The 13,464-nt window shown below is 46.9% G+C and overlaps 3 protein-coding genes across 3 annotated transcripts; 2 read left to right on the top strand and 1 right to left on the bottom strand.

Annotated features, from left to right (window-relative positions):
* Nucleotides 1–4,323: 4,323 nt before the first annotated feature.
* On the bottom strand, nucleotides 4,324–4,839 carry BDR25DRAFT_238016 (uncharacterized protein; the record flags this gene model as incomplete). Its single annotated transcript, XM_033685622.1, has 3 exons — nucleotides 4,324–4,513; nucleotides 4,565–4,596; nucleotides 4,648–4,839. Coding segments are annotated over 3 exons (414 nt in total), but the record flags the coding sequence as incomplete, so codon positions are not given.
* A 758-nt stretch (nucleotides 4,840–5,597) lies between these two features.
* BDR25DRAFT_306293 (uncharacterized protein) lies at nucleotides 5,598–6,260 on the top strand. Its single transcript, XM_033690597.1, has one exon. It carries the CDS (start codon nucleotides 5,647–5,649, stop codon nucleotides 5,974–5,976), a length of 330 nt encoding a protein of 109 aa, XP_033542933.1. The 5' UTR covers nucleotides 5,598–5,646; the 3' UTR covers nucleotides 5,977–6,260.
* A 955-nt stretch (nucleotides 6,261–7,215) lies between these two features.
* On the top strand, nucleotides 7,216–11,249 carry BDR25DRAFT_79279 (dyp-type peroxidase family protein). The gene has a single exon (XM_033699054.1). The coding sequence runs from the start codon at nucleotides 7,374–7,376 to the stop codon at nucleotides 11,013–11,015; it is 3,642 nt and encodes a 1,213-aa protein (XP_033542932.1). The 5' UTR covers nucleotides 7,216–7,373; the 3' UTR covers nucleotides 11,016–11,249.
* Nucleotides 11,250–13,464: the final 2,215 nt, after the last annotated feature.

The following is a 13,464-nucleotide window of genomic DNA, read 5'->3' as shown; positions in this document are numbered from 1 at the left end:
AAATAGTAAGAGTATTCCTTCTTTCTATGTTATAGGCTGTTAGGTAGGCTACTATAGTCTTAAAGAAGCTCTTCTAAGTGTGCTTAAAACCTAAGTTTAGTACTTTTAGGCTAAGTAGTATCTTTTTTTATAAGTAGAAGAACTATTTTACCTTTAATATAAACTTTTTAACTGTAGCACTAATAAAGTAAGCTTTAAAAGCAGAAAACACTTTTTTTTTACTTATCTTTAGAGTTTAAAACACCTGTTGCGCCTTTGTTTTTTTATTACTAGTAATAAAGTAAGTTTATAAAAGCTTAATTATTTTTTTTATATTCTTAAACTAAAAGTTGTCTAATTTAGCTAGGTATCTAGGCTCTAGGTATTCCTTTGCAATACTAGCAGTGTGTCCCTATACTAGCGCTATGCGTGCGCGCTTACTCTAATAGTAATCTACATTAATATTAAGTCTGTCTATAATAAAGGCTTACTATTATTTAAACATAGGTTCTTTGCTGTCTGTAAAGTTCTTAATTTTAAGCATATGTTTAGTAAAGTAGCTTTAAGAAAGCTTAGAAGTGCCTAAAAAGTCTTTTACTATTAGTGTAGCATAAGTAATTTAAGGCATTATTAGAGGTAATTTAGTAGTTAGTAGAGAATAATTAAAACTAATAGTTTTTAATCTAGTTAGCTATTTAATTTATGCCTTTAATTAAGCAACTTAGTCTTTAAGGGCTATACTACTAGAGTTTAACTTTAAATCTAGTAAGTTTTTAGCTTTAAGTCCTATAAAAAGGGGTTTAGCTATTAAGGTTAGTAGTAGTTTAGTTCTAAAGGCAGGCATTTTGCCTTAGCTGCAGCTAGAACAAGTTGCAGTCTTTATAATAAGATCTAATAGTAGTTAAAAGTTAGGCATTAGTAGTTATCTCTAATCCTAATAAGTTATTAGTAGTTTTTAAGTTTCTACCTTAGCGCACTCTTTATAACTTTTTTAAAAGCAATTTTAATTGTAGGGGATAAAAAGTTCTAAACTTAAAGGCTTTAGTTAATAGAAGGTCTCTAGAATCCTATTTATACTAACTAAATAATTTAATATAATAGTGTGTAAGAAATTATAACTTAAACTAAATTAGACGCTTTTTAAAACTTAGATGTAGTTAAACAAATAATTAATGTAATATTATTAATAAGGCTATTACTAGCAAAAGTAAGTTTTCTAATATAATATAACAGCGCAGGTAAGACAATAGGTCTAAATGCAGTATAAATCCACTTAGAGGCATATAGGAGTGCGTGGGGACTTAGAGACCTAGGAATACTAATAACACCTATAGGCCTAGTACATAGGATATTAGAAAACTACTAAGCTAGCTATAGGGGCGAGGTGCGACTAAATACATAAGGGAATAGGGGCAACTGCAGGGGACTAGGTCAAGTCATAGTCAGGGCCAATACAGGGACCCTTCAGATAGGATCTGAGCAACCCGAGATAGAACGATTCGTAGAATCGTTACAATGTGTACTTTAACACTAAAAATCTTAAGATACCTAGGCCCTCTAGGAAACTAGTAGAAAAAAAAATAAAACTATATAAAGTTTTTTAAACCTAATAAAATAATTATAAGCTTAAGCTTCCTCTATATATAAAGATACACCTGTAGTTTTATATTTCTAAACTAAAAAAAGCATTTAAAGAGATTCCCTTATTTACATAAGGATAAAAAGATAAAGAAACAGAGTATAAAGTTAAATATATAGTTAGTAATTAGAAAAACTAAAAAAAGTTTTTAGTAAAATAAAAAAAGTAGCTTACTAGTAAAAACACATAAGAACTAGCTAAGAACTTATAAAATGTGTAGCTATTAGTACAAAAGTACTTTTAAGCTTATCTAAAAGAAACTAGCTAGGTAATAAGGCACTTATATTAAAAAAAATAGCTACATTATTACTAAATAGTAGCAGCCTTTAGAGATAAGTCTTAGCTAATAAAGGTTATAAAAAAGAACAGCTCTCTACTTTAGCCTTAAAAGCTTCTATTTTATTTAAAAAGAAAAGGTCCCTCTTTAAGTATTTTGCGTAATAAGCCTTTAGTAGATCTAGTAATTTTTAGATATAATTCTGTCTAAAACACTTTTTATTTATTACCCCTAACATTTTTTCTTGTAAATAAAGCTGTTTCTAGACTTAAGCTTATTATTTATCCTATAATGTGTAATCCTAGGCCTGTAAAGCCTTAGCCTTTTAAAAAAGTGTTTTTTTCTTTTTCTTTAGGCAATTTTACACAGCATTAGAAATAAAAGTGTTGCATTTACTATGCTTTTTTACACACTTAACATACTTATCTAAAGATAAAGTTAATATATAAAATAACCCTAAAAACTAGTAAGCGCTGCAGGGCCTTATCTTTATTTAATAAAAAGGGTTAAAGTAAAGAGTAACATAAGGATAATAAGACAAGCAGGACTAATAAGCTATTTAGTATAAAAGAATAGATATTAAGAACGCCTTTTAGTAGGTAAGCGCTTACTTTATAAATAAACTTTTACTAACACAGTTGTGTAAGCAGAGCAGCAAGAACGCTGCTAAGGAGAAGGGGTAGCGTGTTACAGTCTATAGTTAGACTAGCATAACTCTACTAGCAGTGCTCTATAATCTAGCTAGGTTAGAATAAGGCTTACTTACAGACTAATTAGAGGACATAGAGGCAGCACAGCTGCCTAAAATTACAGAAGAATGCGTTGTCTAATAAGAGAAACAGGCTGTAAGTCCTAGAAGCTAGAGAGAGCTTATAGAAGCCCCTCTTAGTAGGCTCCTCTAAACTCCTGCTAGCTCCCCTTAGCAACCCTAGCACATGTATATAGTTCTTACATTAAATAACCTTTAAAAGGTGTGTTTAATGTTTAGTTTATTCTTTACATAGACTAAGTAGCATTTAGCTTTTTAAAGAGCTATAATACTATTTATATATCTTACACTATATATACCTCTAACTCTGTCTATTAGGACTGTTTAACCTAGCCTCCTTACTGCTGCATTAAGGGTAAACCATAATCTAGTCACTCTATATCGCCCTCTATTAGCCTAATAGCCTGTACGTAGGACTGTACACCCTACTGGATTAGCCCCTACCACCCGTCCTACTTCCCCCCTAGGAATACCATAAGACCCGAGTGCTTCCTGAAGCAAGGATTGTAACATAAGTGCTTAGTTAAGGTTAACTTAGGAGGCAATAAAAAGTAGTGTTTTTAATACCCTAAGGAGCGCTAGTAATAAGAGATAATTTAAGAAAAGGAGAAATTAAAACAACCTTCTTAGATAGTATAGGGGGCCATCTAGGTGACTAGTAACAGGAGGGTAGGGCGGAGTGAATTAGTGATTATACTAAGGGACCCCTAGAGCAAGCGCGGGGGGTATTCTGCAAATTTGTACATAAAAACGCTTAAAAAAGGTCTCCTGCTAAACTACCTACTAGGGCAGATCTTTATGCAAGATAATGCGCTAATTTACAACGCCTAAGTAACTTAGATCTTTCTTAAAGAGCATAGAATTTAGACCCTAGAGTAGCCTCTGTATTTACTAGACCTTAATCCTATTAAGCACCTCTAGTAGGCTCTTAAAAAGATTGTACACAAGCTTTATTCTAAGTTTAACAAATTAGGTAATTTAGAAGAGGATTAGAACTGTTTTTGTGCTGCTTTAAAGAAGGGGTAGCAGCTAATACCTAATTTACTAATTTGTACACTTATCTAGTTAATGCTAAGGAGGGTTAAGGCTGTACAACTCGCGCATGGCTAGCAGACTTAGTATTAAATATATTTTAATTATTTACATTAAAAAAAGTATGTAATTACATATAAAATTAAATGCGCGTGGTTCTTTTTCGCGTCGCGATTTGGTGGGGAAAAAGTGATGTACACAGACTTTTGTCATGCGACTGTAAGATCCCCGCCAAAAAAAGCTAGCTGAATTGCAAACTCCAAACGAATCGGAGGACATCTTGAGAATAATTGGTCAAACTTTTACGGCTCTAAGGTTTAAACAGAACTGAAGTCCGGTGTTATATAGCGGTAGATACACGGGGATAAAATGCCCTCGCATAGTGTCTATTTCTGTTTTGAGACGTGAGTTACGCAGGGTGTAACGTGAGCTGTTAGTAAGCAACTTGAGCTGTGGCTGAGCACTCACGAGCTCGCCCTGAGCCACCGTGAGCCGGCGTGACCGTGCTTGATTCAAGCCTGAGCCCATCTGATTGTGCCTGATTTTATCCCTGAGCAGCATGAAGACGGTCTGAAATTGGGCCCCAATCAGCTCGGAGGGATATGAGGTGTCATAGACTGACTAGTCCTATTTTCGGGCCTCAGTCATCCGTGGCTTAGTACGGCTCTTCGATCCCCTGTACTTGCGGGTAGCGCGGACGGAGGGCGCGTTGGCGGCGAAGGCGCCTTTCGGGACTAGGGCGAGAGACGACAAGAGGTCATCGATGTAGAATTCGACTTCGGATTGTTTGTAATTTGGGTTTAGCGGCGCGGCGATGCTGGTCTTGTCAGAGATTTGGTCACAGCTGTTCGGGGGATAAATAGTTTACCCGCGCTGCCACGATGCGGCGAGGAAGGAGACCTGAGTAGTCGTCAGTTATAGAATCTATAAGTGGCGCCGATGAAAGCGTACAATAAACTTACAGCTGTTTAGGAGGACAATGGACACGGCAGACTCGTGGGTGATGCCAAGAGCGGCGAGCTTGCGCTGGCATTTGCGAATGTCGTTGCTTAATTGGGTGAAGGACACGGTCAGAGCTGGCTGGCCGGGCACGATGACGGCCGTTACAGATGACTGCTGCGGGAAGGAGTTTATAAGAGTAGATATTTCGAATACCTATTATCGTACAAGTCGGTGAAAGCGAGACTTTGTCCACTCTATGTAAAATGAAGAAAGAAGGACGGGAAAAATCTCCACTCGCTCAGTTACATCTTCGATTCTCTAATGTCGGAGCGTTTATCCTCGCTCGGCCGTCCAGCCAGCGAGCAGCGAGATAAAATGCGGCTCATGCACCTTATGGGGAGCTCCGAACACTATTCTGACTTGAACTAGCGTCGGAAGTTCTTTCGTGGAGGAGCCCTGGGTTGATGGTGTCAAGCTGTAGAGAAGTTTAATTCATACCCCTGTGCCTCTCAACTCTCGAATTCAGTCACGTATCGTCAAGGCAATATAAGGCGAGCTTAAGACTGCCACAGGGTTGTCATCTACTGCTCTCCTATGGAACTCCCGTCTCCCGATGATCCGCCTGAGAACTCCCCTTTCCCTTCCTTTTCTCTTCCTACGCTTAGTCTCTTCGTAGCAATTCAGCCCTTTGAGTTCCATCATGAACTAGGCCCGTTACAGTATGTGGTCTCTCTTTGTCGGCTAACGGCTGCAGCATTTTGTCTATCCGATTAGGGGCCACGGTTGGTCTGCGCACAGCCAGGGAATTACAGAGATTGCCCGAAACTTGTCTTCACGAGAGACTAGGACTGATCTCTAGCAAAATCTTTGTTCTCGTTTGCGCGTCATCTGCGTAGGTCTTCCCAGCTCCGGGCATTATTTCCTCCTTTAACGCTTCAGTAACAGACTCTTTACGGCCTGTTCCAAGAACAGGCACTCGGCCTTACGATCCTCGAATGGGACAAACTAATGGGCTCCCGCGATGACTTAAATAAGCTTGAAGAAATCGTCGACATCATTATCGAAATCCACTGTCTCCTCGAAGAATCCCGTCTCCTGAGCAACACGAATAGCGACAATAGTATCTGGCGTGCAACCGTCATGAAAGGACTTCTCTACCTGTACCACAAGCTCGAATCATGGCGCGACACCGTCCGAAAGCAACTAACAGATCTCCCCTATCGCGCCGTACCATCCCGCCTCCACAACCCCTCGGACGACAGCTACGCGGACAGACTCTTCCCCTTTGCGCTTGAGTGGGATTCGCTTAACACTGCGGCCCTTTACAACCTCTCCTAGGGCGCCCAACTACACATCCTCTCCACCCTCCTCCGCCTCAGCACGCATTTCTACCCCTCTCTAGACCCTGATGCCCGACTGGCATCACTTATAGCACATAGCAATCCTGCCTGTCCTTACGTTGAGCTCACTTCCGTGTCCTGGCTCCGCGATGAAGCGCTGAGGTTATCGCGATATCTGTGCCCGAGCATCGAGTTCTGCTATCGGACAGACATGGGAACCTACGGATCACAATCAACGGGGTACGCTCAGTGGATCCTCAAACGATTTTTCCGCATTCATGGGTATGAGCGCGAGCTAGCGTGGGCGGACAATGTCAGGAATATGAGAGGTCCTGGGTATCGCTGTTGGATTCTGTTGAGCTTGGCGAGTTGAGCCGCATCGTAGGTGGGTCACGGAATCCAGAAGGTGGGGTTTCGTCTTCCCATACCCCGATTCGTACTCGATCCGGCCCCTCTCCAATCCCACAATGCTGCTGGCATATGGACCGCGACTCAAGGCACTCTGGATCATTGTCTGCCCTAGGACAAGGTATGAGATGTTTGGACAGATTACATCCTGCATGTCCGAAAATCTATCCCACTCACCAGGAGTTCTGGTATATTAAGACTTTCCAATCTGGAGACTCGAAGATCTTGGATACTCTTGAAGTCTGAGAATCAGCCTGGGAGGGCAGACCGACAAGCGTTCGATGAGGATCGCAGAACTACGGCAGGTTGCAAAAGCAAAGAAAATCTGCACAGCCCTTTCTCGGCAATCGCCTATGGCGTCTTTGTCGACCATAGACTATCATTGGACCTCAACTGAGTTCCGCTGACGAACGCTTCGCAAAATAGAAAATGCCCAGCCTACTAATTTCTGGAAGAGGCCGCACCAACAACTCATTCACGGAAAGAAGTCAATCGAGGTCAGGTGTCTGTTCCAGCCGCCTTCAGACGAAATTCATTCTTCTGAGCAATCTGCAAGTCTGAAGCCCCCAGCTTGCTCCTGCTCCTCCCTTCAAAACACCAGGGCCATCTCCCAAAGGCTGAACCCAAATGACAATGCTTCTGCTACCAGCAAGAGCGATCCGATCGACGTCCAAAACGACATCATTTCTATACACCGCACGCTTTTAATTATATGTCTCTATGCGGAATCTCAGCCTCACGTCTTGGCTTGCTAGATATGGAGGCCTATATATGCAGTGGGTGCTTATATAAGCGCCCACTGCATATATAGGGCTCCGCGCATGATATCGTCAAAATCCTCATCGCTTCTACCTCTGCCGTTTTAATCAGTTTATGAGCGAGCAGGATCTTCTTTTTTTCTAATTTCACGCCTACCTTTGACAACCCAGAGGCCGCTCTCGTCAGACCTATCTTCTGTTGTCGATAATTTGTGTGATCGTATCCACCATGGCCCTACGTCAAGGCACACTGCAGTATGCTCAAAAGGGCCTGCTCATGCGGGCGGTCTTCGGACAGGTGTGGACAATTGCCCTGGACAAAAAGGAACAGGTTGACACACGCTTGGAAGTATTGAGCATCCTCCAGCAACTTAGTCGTGAGATTGAGTCCAAATACCAAGACTGCGGTCTAATTGCCGCCTTCAGTCCAGACCTATGGGAAGCATGGACAAATGAGCATTTCGATATCCACAGGGAAGTCCTCAATCGAAACATAAAGCTGAAGGATACAGGAGGCGATGTGCTGCTCTACGTCAAGGGACCGAGCCCTGAGCGAGTAAGGGACGTTCTGAATACTGTCAAGACCCGTATCGAAAAGATCGCCAAGAAGCACATCGCCCTCGAAGTAGGCAAACGCCGAGACTGTCGCATTCTCGGCGGTCGATACTTGGACAGCATCACGAATCCAAACGACCCGGTTAGTCTCAACGAAGACATCCTCCTCGACGAGGGACGGAACCGTGGCGGTTGCTTCGGCTTCACCCAGAATTTTGAAATCGACTGGGCAGGCATCTCTCAGCAAACTGCCGACTCCCAAGACGAGATGATCGGTCGGAACACGGACAACATGGTCATACCCCAAAACATAGCGCAGGGCCACATCCACCGTGCCAACATCTTCGACGAGAATCGCGACCAGCGAAAACTGCTCCGGCAAGCATTGTCCTACGGAAACTCCAACGCCCACCCCGGACGCGAAACGGGCATAATGTTCGTCGCCTTTTGCAATTTCCAGCCCCGCTTCGAGGAGATTCTGAAAAACTTGCTCGGCGACGACAATGGCACCCCCGTCGATCGACTGATGCAGATGGTCAAGGGCATCGGTGGCAGCTATTGGTACGTCCCTTCCGCCCGGCAGCTGAAGGTCAGTGCAGTGGCAGGCGCTAGCGATGTCTACGAGGATCCGCATTGGCAGGTCAGCAGTCCGAACGGATACATGTTCTACAACACGCAGGATTACTTGCACAAGATGGGCCAGGGAACCTACAAGGGCGGCGATCCTCCCACCCCACGCCTCTTGAGTCTGCTGTCCAGAACTTTCAACCACTGGCGCGACGGCTGGCTGCATACTCAGCGTTTTCCTCGCCTTCCGCCCCTCAGTCAATTTGAGGGGGTCTCCGAGCAAGAACTCGCAAAACGGCCGGTGGCGGTGCGCAAAGGTCAAGCGAACTATCACACGCTTGCAGATATCCTCTCCAAGCCAGACTCGAAGATAGCTGCCCAAAACAGCTTGCTACGCATCGAACCCAACGAGTTGATCGTCGGCGTCATTCCAGACTTTACCTTAGGCCGAGGAAAGGAGGTGATGCCGTACCTCGATGAAGCAGAAACTATGGCTGCGTGGCTCAAAGCCAAACTGAACGAGTGGTCCGCTATGGGTCACGTCGTTCCGGACTTTCAAACGTTAGCCACCAAAGGCCTCAGAAAGATGATCGACGAGCTCAGATCCAAACTTGGCACCTCTGATGCCAAGAGCGATCAGGCAGCGTTCTACCAGTCCACGATCTTGTCGCTGAAGGGTGTGCAAAAATACATGCTCAACTGGGCCGAGATTGCTCTAAAGGCTGCGAAGAGGCGGCCTGCGGACAGCGCAAACATGAAGGAGATAGCAGCTCGTCTGAGGCGCTTGGAGACAGAACCGCCCCGAAGCTTTCAGGACGCCGTTCAGCTGATCTTTTCCTTCCACTGCTGCCTGCACTTGGTCGGCGAGCTGACATCTCTCGGCCGCCTCGACCAGATTCTATGGCCGTTCCTGGAAAAGGACTATAAGGACGGCAAGATCAAGCCCGAGCGAGCGCAAGAAATTATCGATTGCTTGTTCCTCAAGATTGGTGAGAATGCGTTTGTCGACCGTTCTAAGATCTACGACTACAGCACATACGGCACGACGTCAGTCAACGGCGTCGGGGGCAACTTTTCCCAGGGCGGCGGCATCAACCAGTGGGTGCAGCAGATCACCGTCGGGGGTTACAAGGCAACGGACGACGATGTGCCGCAAGGAGGCGCGAACGAGGTGACCATGCTGTGCCTCAAGGCCGCCCGTCGCATCCCCGTCAATGCACCCACCCTTTCTCTACGCGTCTACAAGGGCATGCCATCCAAATATCTCGACGAGGCTGCCAAAGCGATATTGTCGGGCGGCGCTCAGCCCATCATGTACAACGACGACAAGCTCTGCGAGGGACTATTCCAGTCTGGACAGACGCCCAAGACGGTCAGTCGGGCTTGGTCTCGCGATTATGCGGCCGACGGATGCTACGAGCCCATGTTCGCCGGTGCGTCAGAGTTCACCTTCAGCAACATCGACCCCATGCTGGCTCTCGAGCAGACTATCAACCAGGGAGCCACTTACGGAGCAGCTGGATCGGAATACCTGCGTGGCCTGAAGCAGACGTTCCGCTCCCCATCTGCGGCCAAAATCAAGACTTTCGAAACCTTGAAAGCTATCTTTTTTGATCAGATTCGTTGGCTGACCGTCTCATTCTATTATACCCTGCTTGGACAGTATGGCAATCTAGCGACCGTCTGTCCAAGCCCCCTCCTGTCGACTTTGATCAAGGGCTGCATAGAGAAGGGACGTGACCACACGAACGGTGGGCCCAAGTTCCACATCATCGCGCCGCTCTGCGTTGGCATGTCGAATACCATAGACTCGCTGTATGCAATCAAGAAGCTGGTGTACGACCACGACAGCGCCATGGTGACGCTGCCGGAGCTGGTCAACTGCCTGGTCAACGACTGGGGATACAACATGCAGGAGCCCTTCCAGGACCAGCAAACGCTAGACATCGCCGACTCTGCCGAGCGGGGTCTCCGCTTTCAGGAGCTTCGCTTGATCGCACTGGCGCTACCCAAATGGGGCAGTGGCAACAGCGAAGTCAACGCGCTTGGCGAGGAGGTCATGACCAAGATCGTGAAGATCTGCAACGAGGTCATCAAGGAGCCGCACCCGGCTGTCAAGGGCGCCATACAGGCCTTGCGCGACAAGTGCGGCAAGGATTTCGAGTTCGTGGTCACGCCGGGCATCGGCACCTTCGAGGGTTACGTGGGAGACGGCATCCCGTACGGCGCGTCGGCTGACGGGCGGCGCAACGGCATGCCGATCGCATCGGACCTGTCGCCCGTGCCGGCACCGCAGGACCTGCCCCCCAACCCGGCCTTCCGCAACATCTATCAGTCGATGCGCAGCGTCAAGAACGATGCGGCAGAGTACGGCATGTCCAACGCCTCGCCTGTCGACATGAACATCACCGAGGACTTCCCCGAGGACGAGCTCAAGGCCTTTGTCAGGAAGTACGCCGACGGCGAGGTCGGTGGGAACCTCATCACCTTGACGTGCGCAGACCTCAAGACCTATCAGGCTGCCACCAAGAACCCGGAAAAGTACAGCCTCGTCAGGGTGCGCATGGGCGGCTGGACCGAGTTCTACGCCACCATGTTCGAGGCCCACCAGAACCAGCACCAGCGCAGGCAGTACTTCACCCCGGACGATCCGAGTGTGAAGGGCATCGCGAATGGCGTGCACAAGCTGGACGTGGTCGACGGGACTGATGGAGGCTACTCTCGCCGCTACACTGGCATCGGAATTTAGGTCACTCTCATTTTTCACGAGTAAAATGTCTGACACGAATTTAACAATTGAACGTAAGATCATACTGTGTACTGAAGTAGGCAATACATTGATCACAATGCGTCTGAAGGCACTCAGTTGCACATTTAACACGGTTCGTAAGATGTCTGGGAAAGGTGTTCACTTACATCATCAGTCGTAATCCCGAAAGGTGGGCAACGGATGGACCTGAGTTCACGAACTTACAAACGGGCCCAAAGCTCGATGATCACAACAGACCGTGTCGTCAGGCGTGACGGCTCTTTAAAGTGCGACACTTATTCCCCTCATCACGACGAGAGATCGCGAATTCCCGTCTATACAATTTGTTCCGCGGTCTTATGTGGTCACACGAACCCAGCATTTCCGATGTTAAGCTTGGCATAGCCCAGGGGCGAGATATGTCCTCGTTGCTTGGCTCGCCCAGCTGAAGCCTGCAGCCGCCCGCAATGAATGGAGATACCGCATGGCCGGACAGCCGTATGACCCGGCCACTTGCAACGTCAGCGAGGTAAAAGCAAAAACGTCGCAGCACCAGGAACCGATCTGAGTGTTCTGGACTAGGCTACTCACAACCACAACCATCCTACAAGTGTCAGACCAAGTGCCCCCGACTCACCATCAAAACCGTGGGCATCGCCCTCAAGACCCTCGAGACAGTTGTCAACATCATCTGCATCTCAATAGTGTGTTGCTGCTAGGCCATTACACTCTCTCCGCCCCGCATCTAAATCCCAGAACACGCCGACGTCTAATCCGACATCTAATAATAACATACCGTAGCTGCGATGACCATAGAAAGTGACGGCCCGCCCAACCACGAACTCACGGGAGAGGGGCCCGCGAACAAGGAACGAAAAAAGAGACAGAAAGATGTCACTAAGAGCCAATTGGTAGCGATACGTGCTCAAAGGAGGTGAGAGGAGAGGAGTTGATTGAGGTGCATGAGGTCTGACAGAGAGGCCTGGGGGAGGCTCTCATATATACCCACAGAGTGGAGATAAAGTGGAGAATGACTCTGGGAGGAGTCTCGTGATCTGCCCAGTAACAAAAGAGCGCGAGGCGTCGATGTTGAAGTTGGCTAAGATACAGGATTATCGTTACGACGTTTGTGTGGGAAATCGTCGACGATGAGAGATCTTTCTCTGGCATTCGAAATGGCGTGATAGAGATGGAAGATGTAACGTATAGGCTGAAAGGATTCTACATCCGAGCCTGCGGCTACTCCTACGAGGGTCAACGAGTCTGTTACCGCGGTATACCTCCAGCAGGAAGCTTCGGTGAAGTGCGGCTTTTTCTCGAAGGCTAAATAAAAATAAACTAAGAGAAAAGATATCGCTATATAGCGCATCTTGTTAGATTACTAGCCTACGGACTAGCCTTGTCTAGACCTTATAAGATGGAGCACTTGTTAAGACGCCGACGTGAATATATATTAACTTAAGTTGTAGCCTACGGTCTTGGCTACCCTATTGAGCGCCTCAAATAAGGGTGTCTATCGACTGAGTCTTTTCACCACACCACCCAAGAGATCTCGGACCAGATGATCATGGGTAGCGTGGATAGGGTGAAGGACAACCCCTGCCTTTCCTTTACGTATTTTCTTTAGTTAAAACATTAGTTATTTTTTTTAGTTTAGCATCCTCTGCGCCTATGCAGCACTTCTATACTAAGCGCGAATTCTCTTGCCAAAGACCCAAAACGGCAACGCGGAGCCCGAGATAATCAAAGTCGCCCACGCAAGTGTTCCTAAGACAATTATAGGACCGGTAGTCTGGATCCACCTGACGAGGGGTCTAAGAATAGTAGACAGAGCTCCGGCGGCGACTAGGCTGATTAAGAACACCTGGGCTGAATGTTGGGGATAGCAGTCGAGAACGTAGGCGGTAGAGGCCTAGTAGCTAGTAGACGCACTAGTGTTAATTAGTATTGTTCAAACGATAATCTAGATGAGGGGAAGGTGTTAATTTAGAGCGGCGCCCAGGCCGAAAAGACCGTCTATGAGAATGGGGATTGTGAGAAGTAGGGGCGCAAGACGGTACTCGGGTTCGGCTATTCCTGTGACGGGTATGGCCCTTAAGCACTCAGATTCAGAGGTGGGAAGGCACGATAGTTGCCCGGAGGCGGGAAAGCGATTGTATTCCTAAGTGGGGAACTAATCGCTGTCTCACGAGAGACAGCGAGGTGGGAATCTATTAAACCCGGAGAAACGCCAAGGTCTTGCTGGCCCGAAGCCGGCAAGCCTATCGGCAACCCAAATGCCCTACAATTGGTCGGGGTCGGCTGCGGGCTCCTTAAGAGCTCGCAGCGGTTTTGTTGCTGCGCGCAAGACGTGCTTGTTGACTATTGGTTGAGCAAGTAAGGCACGGCTTCGCTGAGGCCTCGCGCACGCCATTGGCCGAGCGCGAGCCTGCTTGCCCTTGTCCCGAGG

Source organism: Lindgomyces ingoldianus (assembly GCF_010093535.1).
Source record: "Lindgomyces ingoldianus strain ATCC 200398 unplaced genomic scaffold BDR25scaffold_35, whole genome shotgun sequence".
Classification (NCBI taxonomy): Eukaryota; Fungi; Ascomycota; class Dothideomycetes; order Pleosporales; family Lindgomycetaceae; genus Lindgomyces; species Lindgomyces ingoldianus.
This window is presented reverse-complemented; position numbering and strand designations above follow the sequence as displayed.